The sequence below is a fragment of the Cygnus olor genome, chromosome 5 (assembly GCF_009769625.2).
Source record: "Cygnus olor isolate bCygOlo1 chromosome 5, bCygOlo1.pri.v2, whole genome shotgun sequence".
NCBI classification, from domain to species: Eukaryota; Metazoa; Chordata; class Aves; order Anseriformes; family Anatidae; genus Cygnus; species Cygnus olor.
Genome location: NC_049173.1, coordinates 24597972 through 24609305, shown reverse-complemented (window position 1 = coordinate 24609305; position 11334 = coordinate 24597972). Strand labels below are relative to the sequence as shown.

At 59.0% G+C, this 11334-nt stretch overlaps 1 protein-coding gene across 3 annotated transcripts; it reads left to right on the top strand.

The window, feature by feature from the left end:
* Positions 1–4059: 4059 nt before the first annotated feature.
* On the top strand, positions 4060–10956 carry VRTN (vertebrae development associated). Of its 3 annotated transcripts, none has more exons than XM_040559481.1 (2): positions 4060–4213; positions 7945–10956. In XM_040559481.1, the coding sequence occupies exon 2, from the start codon at positions 7946–7948 to the stop codon at positions 9968–9970; it is 2025 nt and encodes a 674-aa protein (XP_040415415.1). In that variant the 5' UTR covers positions 4060–4213; position 7945; the 3' UTR covers positions 9971–10956. The 3 variants fall into 3 exon arrangements, with proteins under 3 accessions (XP_040415415.1, XP_040415416.1, XP_040415413.1); XM_040559482.1 differs by lacking the exon at positions 4060–4213 and adding an exon at positions 4245–4492; XM_040559479.1 differs by lacking the exon at positions 4060–4213 and adding an exon at positions 4634–4942.
* Positions 10957–11334: the final 378 nt, after the last annotated feature.

Here is an 11334-nt window from a genome sequence, read left to right as displayed (position 1 = left end):
TCGCAGTCATTGAAAAGACTTCAGGCCCTCTGGGAGAGGAGCAGGAATGGGGGAGGAGGGGTGGAAGGATTTTCACCATTTCACCTCTGGGAAGAGCTATTAGTAACACAGGAAAAGCAAGGGGGAAGCCAGCCCCCTCCTCCCACCACCCTCCCGCCTAGGGAGCCTGCTGAGGGCAGAGTGCTTTTATGTGCAAGTGGGAGGGAAGGAGAGTGTTAGGGCTTCAGAGGGAAACGCTTTGATCTTGACTTTGAATCCTCAGCAGTTCCCAGCTCTCCCCCACCCCTCCCAGGGACCCCAGGATACGGCCACAGCTCGTGCTCCTCGCTGGTGCTGAGGTGCAGCGCTCACTGTTTCACAGGGACTTCCCTCCTGCCCAAGCGGGAGCACGATGCCTCGGGTGGCAAGGGCATGGCACCAACACCAAGTTCAAACTTTCCCTCTTGGAAGGAAGAGGGAACCCAGCTGGAAAAGGGAGAAGAGCCCCGAGAGAAGCAGAGGATAATTAGAGATGGGAACTACTTTCAAAGCTACCCCTGGGCATTGGACTGGTACATCCTGAACATCACCCAGAAGGTGAAAGGGGAGGCAGCCACACTAACAGGGTGCTCTGTGTCCCTCTCAGGGAACAGCACTGAGGTCCCACAGGAGAATGAAGGGGGAATCTTAAGGTAGAGATGGGAAAAGAGCATTGGGGACCCAGGCATTTTGCATGCGATGGGAAAGAAGTGGCACTGAGGCACATGTGAGTGATGGGGAATGACACTGAGCTCTGAGTCATTGCAGAGGCAGTGGGCAGCAGGATGCGAAGGAGCCTTAGGGGCCTCCAGTCTCTTGTTCGAGATGGGATCTAATGCCCAGGCCAACTCCCTGCTGCCCTCAGGGAGATGAAACTCCTGGCTGGGCCTTGCCACCAATCTGTCCTAATGTTCAGGCCAAGTTCTATCCTCCATGCCATTCCTCTGTCCTCAGTCACACAGCTGAGGTCATCCCCATTAATTCCTCTCACCCTCTGTGATTTACACACTGGGCTGTCCCTGCCCACCAGTTCTCACTTCAGCACCACTAAACAGATCTTGCTCCTCACATCGTCTCCTATAATTCAATCACAGTGGCTCTCTTGCTCCTGTCTGTAAACTCCCTGTAATTTGCAGCTCTCCCTCTCTGTGCAGTGTTAGCAGAACTGAACACAACTGTCTTTCTGCTGGCACCGGCATCGCCTGGAGGCAGGCACAGAAATGAAAGAGCCTCACAGGTCTTCTCCACAGGGCCCACCAGTCTGTCTACCTGAGCTTCTCGTTATGAGCTCCAGCAGAAGTGTGAGGCAGTGTGCTCATAGTTGGTCTCAGGGCTGGGAATGAGATGTACCTGACAACATGAGCACAAAACCCGGACTTCTGCCATTCAGTTTGAACAAGTTACTCCAAAGACTGGGGCAGAATCCATGCTTTCCAGGTCCCCTGGGCATAGTCACATCAGGACCACAGAGAAGTATTTCATGCAACTTGACGTTCCTTCCACCTAAGATCGGTGAGCAGACTGCAGCTGCAGTGACCCTACTTCTGTTGCCATCTCAGTCTGCAAGCTCTGCTCATTGGAATTTCTTCATGGAGCAATGCTAGGGGAGAAACCCAGCCAAGACAGCAGACGCTTGGGATCCTCCTGGAAGCCCTTCATGCTTTCAGTTCTGCCAGCCCCTCAGCAGTTCCAGCTTCCCCGACTTCCCAGAGGGATGACAGCACTCAGATTCTGACTCTGCGGTGCTCTGGAGGGAAAAAGATGGGAAAAACAGAAGCCAGGGCAGCAGCAATGGTTTTGAAGGGATGGACATGTCAATTTAGTCTGTTTAGGTCAACCTGTTCCAGTTCCAGAGCTGGTTTTGGCAATGAGTCCACAGTCTGACCTGCTCCAAATGGCATTATTTCAGACATTTCCCATCCTATCTGGATGGTCTCCTCTGGTCCAGCCATGGACAGTGGATAGGAAGCTCTGACTCCCTCCACTCCCGGATGTCCTCTGGGTGGGAGTGGAGGTGGGTTTGGGGAGCTTTCCTGCTGGGAGGATAACTGAGTGTTTGAATATCGTCCCCACGTGTGGCACCACTGCACAGGAACCCAGCACCATGTCCTTGGGACACCCTCCTCATCAGGTTCAAACCAATGAGAATTGTACCTACTGAACAGGGAGGTTGCTCTTGGCCTGGGAGAAGACTGTGCCCAAACTTGGAGCAGCAAAACCTGCCTTCCAGTGCTGCTGGACATCTGTGCCCCCCAGCACCACGGCCCACATGTGGCTGGATATCTGTGCACCTTTGCTCTGAAAGGATGGACTGCAGCAAGCAGGTTAAAGCACAACAGGCAGAGAAGCTTCTGGCAAGCCAAGCTTAACTGCAAAGGTCTCCACAACCCGCTGCCGTGCTGAAGCATCCAGCACCAAAGCAGGAAGCGGGCTGGTCCCCCACTGAACTCCTCCAAGGAACAGAAAAATGCTAACTACTTGTTTATATGCTGGAAGCCCGTGTGTGCAGTGATCTGCATAACAGAACTGCCCAGGCTGTCTCTTTGTGTGTTTTCCAGCTCCTATGTTAATCACTGACCCTGCTGACTCTGGCATTTACCAGTGTCTCACTGCCCTGTGAGCACTGCTTTGCATTTGCAACCAAAGAAGTTAAAAGGATGAAGGATGAGAAGGGGAGGCAGCAGCTGTGGCTGCGAACGCCAGCCGCCCAGGGAGCACGTCCAGGGCTGGCCAGGTTGATAGCGAGAGTGGAACTGGCGGGGGAGATACAAAGATTGCCTGAGTGGGGGAAAAAGCTCGCCAGGGAATGGTTTAGGTCTCTCTTCCTTGCAGTGCGACTTGTCTGTGTGTGTGTAGTACAAGAGATCTCAGGGAGCAATGGGGCCCAGGTTTCGGTCAGCTTGGGTGATGGCTCTTAGCTGGGGCAGGGAAGACTTGCAAGGGGTGAGAGTGGGGCCAGTCCACAGCTTCCAGGGAGCTCGCTCCTCCTGTCAAACTGTGTTCCTGGGAGGTGAGAGAAGCAGTGCTAAGGCTGGATAGGTGGTGAAACTTAAAGCCAACGGCCAACCCACCCAGCTGGGACTGGAACCCCCCGGTGGCTACAGCCAGGGGCTGAGTCTTTGTGAGGATCATTCCCCACTGGCCAGCCCCAGGGCGGTGGCCAGGAGAAGCCACGCAGGAGAGCCAGAGGTGCAGGAGTGTGGGGTTCAGTGGGTGGCAGGAGGCCCTGGGGCTCAGCAGGGGCTTTGGGACAGGGACGGGGTTAGGTGGGGAGAGCTTGGCAAGAGGAAAGGCCCGGAGGAAGCTCTGGGCTTGTGCGGAGGACGTAGGGTGGAGCTGGTTTTGGTGGCTTAGCGATGGCGAAGCGACGTGCCCGGCGCGCGTGCTGTTTGCACAGCCTCACGTGACGCCCCGATGAACCCATTGTGTGTGCGGGAGTTAAGGAGGGGGACGCGGGGCCGGAGATCAGGCAGCGGGGCAGAGATAGCGGGCAGGAAGGCTGCTCCGGGGGGCCGGAGAGGGGCTGCGGGGGCACGGGCCTGCGGGTGGCACGAGCGTGGCTGGGAGGCGAGGGCAGGGAGAAGACAGCCGTTGTTTGCGCCCATATGAGAAGGTCTGGGAGCCTTCGCCATCCCGCTGGGCCCAGCAGCCGGGTCAGACACACACACTGCGGCTGTGCCAGCCCCACCACCATAGCGCTGCCCGCTCCGGACCCGGCACCCACACAGCAGCGCGGGGCCACCTCCGTCCCGCGGCGGGCGAAGGGCCGGGCTGACACCCCGCTCCCCGAGGCCGCCCTGCCGCGGGGTGGCGGGGGAGCTGCGGCCCTGCGGGGGCCCTGGGGCCGTGGGGCCGGGCGCCGCGGGCCCTTTAAGCGCGCTGGCGGCGGGACAATGGCCATTATCACTTTAGCTTTGGAAGTGACCCCCGGCCCGCTCCGCTTTCATCTGGGCCGGGGCGGCGGGGATGGCCCGCTTCCTGCCGGGGGGGGGGGAGGGGGAGCGAGGGGAGGGGCGGCCCGGCTCGGCTCGGCCCGGCTCGGTCCGGCCCCGCGCTGCTCCCGAGGGTCCCCGCGGGGCTGCCACCGGGGCCGCGGCGGCGGCGGCTCCGCGCCGCTTCCTGCCGCCGCCCTTAAAGGTGCGCAGCGACGGGCGGGGCGCGACCCGGCCCGGCCCGGCCCGACCCGCGGGGCCAGGTGAGTGCGGCCGGGGCCGCCCCGACGGCTGCTGCTGCTTCCCGTCCTTCCTCCGTCCCCTCCTTCCCCAGCGGCTGCCCGGGCACCGGCGTCCTCCCCGTGCCCCGGGGCTGCGCGTCCCTTTGTCCCCCGGGCGACAGCGCGGTCCCCGTGGGCGCGGGGCTCTCCTCCTCCTCCTCATCTTCCTCCTCCGCTCGGGGAGCCCCGGGCGGCCACGGAGGTGCCCGTGGGTCCGCTCGGGGAGCGGGGCCGTTGTCAGGTGCCGCTTGGGCTCCGGAGGTAAGTTCCCCATCCCCGGGGAGCCGCAGCCAGGTGTCGCTGGGATGCGTTGGCCTGGGTTAGTGCACGTCGGAGATTTATTTATTTTCCTTTCTAAAGCAAAGTCGGGTAGAAGTGGGGGTGATGGCTGGTGGGAGCGGGCTTCTCTTGACTGCAGGAGCCCCAGGGGATGATATTTCTCACCTAGCCAGCCCCTTGTGGTTTTTGTGCTTCTCTTGTGCCGCTGCGGTGGTTCAGCCGAAAAGCCCCTCAGGTGAAAGCCCTTGCTGCCCGCAGCTGGGCTCAGGAGCGAGCTGAGCTGTCCCACCCAGCTGGGGGTCCCAGCAGACCTGCGAGGTGCTGGTGCTCAGCAGCAGGGGCTGAGGGCTCCCAGATTGCCGCTGGTGGGAGCGTTTTCAGGGCTGGCTCGGGGAACTTGCACCACTGGATGCCACCAGCCCATCAGTTTAGGTGAGAGAACGTGATCTGCAAGTACTCGCTTATCTGTTACAATGCAAAAGCGGCCGGGTTAGGTAAAACCTCCTTTATCAGCGCCGAAAAGCTCACTCGGTTGCTTCTCGGGGCTGTGGCGGGTTGGGGAACATTTGTCCGTCACGTTCAGCTGGCTGTGCTGGGGGAGCAGGGGGAAAAAACCCTCACTCTGCAGCAGCTCCTCTGTGTCAGGAGCTGCTGGGCTCGCTCTGCCGATGAGCCCGAGCCCAAGCCCGCAGCTCAGCAGTGGCTGATGTCCTTTGCTTCTGGCTTGCCCGGCCCCCCTCCATGCAATCTCCCGGGAGTTTATCTGCAATGCTGGAGCCGTGGCTTTTGCCTTAGGCTTGCCTGCAAGGTTCTGTTGCTCCAGCTCTGGGCGGCAGGAGCTGGCAGTGACATTGAGGCTGTGGGTTATTCCTTAAGAAAAGGATTAAAGTCTGTGCCTCCAGCTCCTTCTGTTCACCCCTCCAAGCCGTAAGGGGGTGGGAAATGCCCACCAGGCCATAAAGACCAGGCGTGTTCCTGGTGCTCCCTAGCTTGTCCCGGCTCCTCGCCCCCTCCAGGGGAAAAGCTTTTCGCCTCTTCCTCTCCCTGCTGTCCCGGTGGCTGCAGGGGATGTGGCCATGGAGAATGAGGGCTTGGGCTGTGCTGGGGCTCTCCCTGCCTGGCTGTGTGGAGGGGCAGCTCTGCTTCAGCTCCTCGCCATGCACTGTTCACTGCTGGCTTAGTGAAAATGCTGCTCTGCAGAATAAACTTCCGTGAGCCTCCAGGGCAGCAAAAGTACAGACCTGACCCAAAGTGACAATCTGTTGTGGGTTAACCCTGGTAGGGGAGGGGTAAAAGTGAGGAAACTTGTGGTTTGAGATAAAAATCACTTAGTGAGCAAAGGAGAGATGGAAGAAGGAAGAACAAAAGTAACTGATGCGAAGCAATCACTCACCACCTCCCATGGGTATGTTGATACCCAGACAGTTCTCAAGCAGAAGATGGCTAAAGGTCTCCCTAAACCCCCTCCTCAACCTGTCTATTGCTTATATGGCATGGAATAGCTCTGGTTAATTTGATCATCTGCCTGGTTGTGCCCCCTCCCAGCCTCTTGTGCATCCCAAGTTTATTCACTGGGGGGGGGGGGGCAGGCAGAGTGAGAAACAGAAGGTCTGGATGCTGTGCAAATGCTCTTTAGCAATAGGTGAAACATCAGTGTGTTATCAGCATTGTTTTGGTCACAAATGTAAAATGCAGCCCTGCAGGGGCTGCTGTGAACAAAATTAACTCTATCCCAGCCAGACCCAGCACACAACCCTGCGCTTGCTTGGTTGAAGGGTCTGAGGACAAATCTATCCCTTTCCTTTGCAGCTGTGTGCCTTCTCCTGTGTTGTCTCTGATAGCTGATGCCCTGCAGCTGTAAGTGAAGGCCCTGGCCTTCAACATGTAGGGGGCGATGGAGGGGCTCAGCTCAGGCAGGGGACCTGATCAGGCGACCTGATTAAAGGCAAGGGGCAGTGGCAGCAGCGCAGGGCTCCCCGTGGTGAAGCAGCCTGGATGCAGCGGTGTGATATGTGGCACCTTGTCCCGTTTGCTGTTTGGTCACGGCCAGGGGGTTGTAGGTACTGCAGCAGTGGTAACGTTATCTGCAGCAGGGCACAGGATGGAGAATCAGGAAGGGTCAGGCAGGACGTCTGCTTTGCTTCAGGACTGCTGCCTCTCTCCGTGGCATCTCCCTGCAGAGCTGTGAGTGCGTAATGATACCTCCGAAGTGTTTGTGAGAAGGTGGGTCTCCAGCTGGGATAGGAATGAAGGAGATGACAAAGTGATGCCCAGTATGCAGGGGGTGGCACAGAATGAACAGGGCTCTGCGTGAGGAGAAAACCGACCAGATTGGGCTGCTCTGAGTGAAATGCTGTGCTCTGTGTGCAAACTGATTTGAGAGGGAAGGACGGGGCTGCTGGGGTGAGGGATCTGAGCTGGCTGCTGATGAAACAGTGCTGAAGGGGGATGTGGTGGTGGAGCTGGATCACGGGGGTGCTCCTGGAGTGGTTGGGGCAGAGCCATGCGGGTGTCAGGACCAACGCTGACAAAGGAGGGGATGCGGGTTTGGACCCTTGGATCCTCTGAGTGGTGGGAGCTGGCACACAGAGGACTGGGATGGGTTGAGGTGGAGAAGAAGGGCTCCATGCAGCCCCTGAGCTACCCACCCAGTTCTCTCTCCATCTGCGCTTTGGGGTTGCCTCCTGCCTAGCAGGGCTTCTGGGGGCCGCACTCTTCGCCCCTTCTCCCCGGCTGGCAGGGCTTCTCTGCTGAGCAGCAAGTGACACCTAGTGTCAGCTCAGGCACCAGTAACTGTGGCTTGGCTCGGCTCCGGCCGTTCCTCCTGTCTCAGGTTTTGTGGTGACTGCAGCAGCAGGGAGGGAGCAGCTCCTTGTCCCTTCTGTCGGCCTGAGTGCCTTTCAGGCTGGTCCCCCCGTGCTCCTGCACGGTGTTGCCGTGTCACCTGTGTGTTCCTGCTGAGATGACGAACATTTCACCCCTGAGGCTCTTTATATGTGCTGGCAGTGGGGAGGTAAAATGCACTGTGGGGCAGCAACCTGGGGGGGAGCTGGAGGTAGGGGTGAGGCTGGGCACAAAGGTAGGTGTGCAGGGGCTGACGGTGGCCTCGTCTCCCACCCGGATGCATGTGGTTGCTCCTTAGTTTGACCCAGACATCTCCGGAGGCTCTGTGCCACGCGTGCTGCCCACAGGAGGTCACTGCAGAGCAAGCTGAGCCCATGTCCCTGTCCCAGGTCTGCCTGTGGGGACCCAGGCTTCCTCCTTTGTCCTTGGGAGTGTGTTTGTGTGTGTGTGGGGGGAGAGCAGTGGCCTTTCCTCCACCCTCTTCCCCCTTCCTAACCTTTGGGAAAGAGCTGGAGGTAACAGCTCCCTATCAGCCGGGAGCATGCACTGTCTTGATCTCATGCAACTCCTTTCTTTTTGCTGCCCTTCAGGATGATCCAGCGGCACCAGCTGGTGCAGTCTGTGCTGCAGGAGCTCCAGGAGGCCACCGAATGCTTTGGTCTGGAGGGTCTCACCAGCGCCGCGCTGGAGGCAGAGAGGACCCTGTCATCCTTCTCCCTGCCCGGCTATTGCGGGAGGCAATTTCAAGAGGAGCTGGAAGTTGACCGAGTAGCCAGGAGCCTCTATCCCGAGGATGCCCCAAGTAACATGCTGCCCCTGGTTTGCAAAGGGGAGGGGAACCGCCTCTTCGAGGCAGCCAGCGTGCTGCTCTGGGGCAACCCCAGCCTCAGCCTGGAGCTGCAGGTGCGTACGGTGGTGGAGATGCTGCTGCACAAGCAGTACTACTTGAACGGCATGATTGACTCCAAGGTGATGCTGCAGGCTGCCCGCTACTCCCTCTGCACCGAGGAGACCCCGGAGATGACCAGCCTCCCCATGGCTATCCTGGAGGCTATCTTTGATGCCGATATCAAAGCTACCTGTTTCCCTGGCACCTTTGCCAACATGTGGCATGTCTACGCTCTTGCCTCAGTGCTGCAGTGTAACATCTACTCCATCTACCCCATGAGCAACTTGAAGATCCGGCCATATTTCAACCGCCTCATCCGGCCCAGGAAGTGCGGCCCGCGGACCTCCACGCTCCACATCATGTGGTCGGGGCAGCAGCTTTCCAGGCAGGTCTTCAAAGCGCAGTACTTCGTGGCCGTGGTCGGTCTGGAGGAGCTGGAACCCACGATGCCCTCGCCAGAGCCTCCCGTCCAGCCCATGAAGACCCTCGAGCTGCTGAACAGCGACCCCCAGCTGACGTACTCCAACCTCCGTGACAGGTACAGCATCACCAAGAGCACCTTCTACCGCTGGAAGCGCCAGTCTCGCGAGCACCGGCAGAAAGCAGCTGCCAGGTTTGCAGCCAAACACTTCCTTCAGTCCTGCTTCCAAGAGGGCAATGTAGTCCCCCTCCAGCACTTCCGACAGATGTTTCCGGAAATCTCCCGGTCCACGTACTATGCCTGGAAGCACGAGATGCAGAGTGTGGTCAACGGAGATGCCTCTGCTCTGGCTGAGGCCCATGGGTTGCAGGAGCTTCACAGGGATGTCCCAAAAAAGGCTGTGGATGAGCCGGCAAATTCAGAGGCAAGCTTAAGGCCCCCGAGTCCTTCCCTAGACCCAGTCCAAGCAGGGATCTTCATGCGAGGAGCCAAATCCTACCTGGAGAAATGCATCTCCATGAACACTCTGGTGCCTTACAGGTGCTTCAAGCGCAGCTTCCCCGGCATCTCCAGGTCCACTTACTACAACTGGCGAAGAAAAGCAATCAAGGAGAACCCCAACTTCAAGCCCCCTCAGTCTCCCTTGGATAACCCCAAACCTCTAGCCATAGGAAAACCACTCCTCCAGCTGAAGCCAAGCAGCTTGCCTGTTAGGAAGAGGCTGAACGGAGACCGGCCAGCGCCCAGGAGTCTCCTGCAGCTCAAGCCCTCTCTCTGCTGGAGGAAGCAGCTGCGAGACGTGGCCCGGAGGCAGGTCCAGCAGTGGCAGCTGCCATTCAGCAAGTTTCGTCTGCGCTACCCAGCGCTCTCCTCCACAACCTACTGGTTTTGGAAGGGCAGCGGCCGGGCGCTCCGGCGGCAGCGCCTGCCCTGGGCCAGCTCCAGGCGGCTGTTGAAGCGGGTTGCTGCCCTGGGGCCGCAGAGGGCCGAGCTGAGTGTCAAGCCCCAGTTCCCCGTGGAGGTAGCGAGCAAGCAGCTAGAGAAGCCAGCGCCGGCCACCCCGTACAACGCCACCATTTCGGGCTACGCCGTGTCGGAGCGAGCCAACAGCCGGATGTTTGTGATGGATGTGATCGCCACCGCCCAGTTCAAGGCGCAAGCCAAGCTGTTCCTGCAGCAGCGCTTCGAGTCGAAGACCTTCCCCACCTACAAGGAGTTCAGTGCCCGCTTCCCCCTCACGGCCCGCTCCACCTACTACATGTGGAAGCGTGCCCTGCACGACGGGCTGACCCTTGTGGATGCCTGAGGGCTGCTTCGCCACAGCTGCTCTGTGCCCTGCGGCTCTCCGGTGGGGCGTCCAGGCCAGGGCCCAGGCCTAACTTTTTGTTCCGGTTTTGTTTTGTTCCTAGTCTCTGATTTTTCTTTTCTGGGGGGTTGAATCAGGTATGGGAGTGCCTGCACGGTGCCCACTCCTGGAGATGGGAGGAGTGGGAGGCAGGCTCTGGCTGCCCCGGAGGAGAGGGGCAGAGGGGTTTCGTCCTCAGTTGTGCTCAGGGGATGGGCAGGGGTCACAGGGCATGTCAGGCCTCCAGCGTATGCTGAGGGTGGAGGACTTGAAGGGCTGTCTGCCCTGGGCACGTGTGAAGGAGTGATGGGGGTGTGCGGAACTGAGCATGGAGGCGCCCGGCATCCCCTCAGTGAGCCCCAGCCGTGGGTGAGGGCGGCTTGGGGAGTGCTCAGTGTTTTTTTGGGGGGATATGTGTACATCTCTGATCTGTGCTCCTCCCAGTTAAGGAGGATGAAGGCTTAATCTCAGGTCAGCACTGATGCCACTTTAGCTTTCGAGCTTTTAGTAGCTGTCCCTAGCTGCCCTGATCTTCCCTGGAGGAACCAGAGGCTGGTAGAGGATGGATTTGGTTTGTGTCCCCATTGTAGCCTGTGCTGGGAACGCATTAGGTTCCCTTGCCAAACCAGGAGCTGCTGTCCTTTTTTGTTGTGGTGTTTTTTTTTTTTTTTTTTACGGCTCTGGAGAAGCCGTCCCTGACCTTCCTGGTCTTGTAGCAATAGCCTCTTTCACACAGTCCTTCACTCGGAGCTGGCAGCTGCCTTCTCTGTGTCTCTTCCCTGGTGCCTGCAGGAAGGTGTCCGCCTGCGGTGGGGCAGGGACCAAACCCTGTGGGCCCAAAGTCTCTCCCTGAGCCACTCAAGGCAGTGTGGCTGTCTCTTCGCAGCAGACATGGCTGCGTACGCCTGACTTGTAACAATTGAAAGCAATAAAGACTTCTGCTCCCAGTCCTGTGTGGTTCCTCGCTCCTATGTGAGGGATTTCTGGGCAAGGCTTTTCCCTCTCCATTTGCTTTTCGGAACTGGGTGGTGACCCCTTAGCTAGTGGTGCTAGCGGGACCTTGTCACTATTGATCCACCCCTAGAAAATGCTCTGTGGGGTGAGTGGGTGCCAGGTTGCTGTGTGTGGTCCTAGGGGAGGGGATCTGGGGCAGGGGGTGCCCTGGGGAGGGGACATGGGGCCTGCAGTGGGAGCTGGGAGGTGCTGAGTGGTGCTGGGTGCTGCTGCAGGGAGTGCTGAGAGCCTGGGCTCTGTGTGTCAGGAAGTAATTGGAGTAATTAGCTGCCAGAGACTTCTCACCAGTGAACTCCTCCAAGGGACCAAGC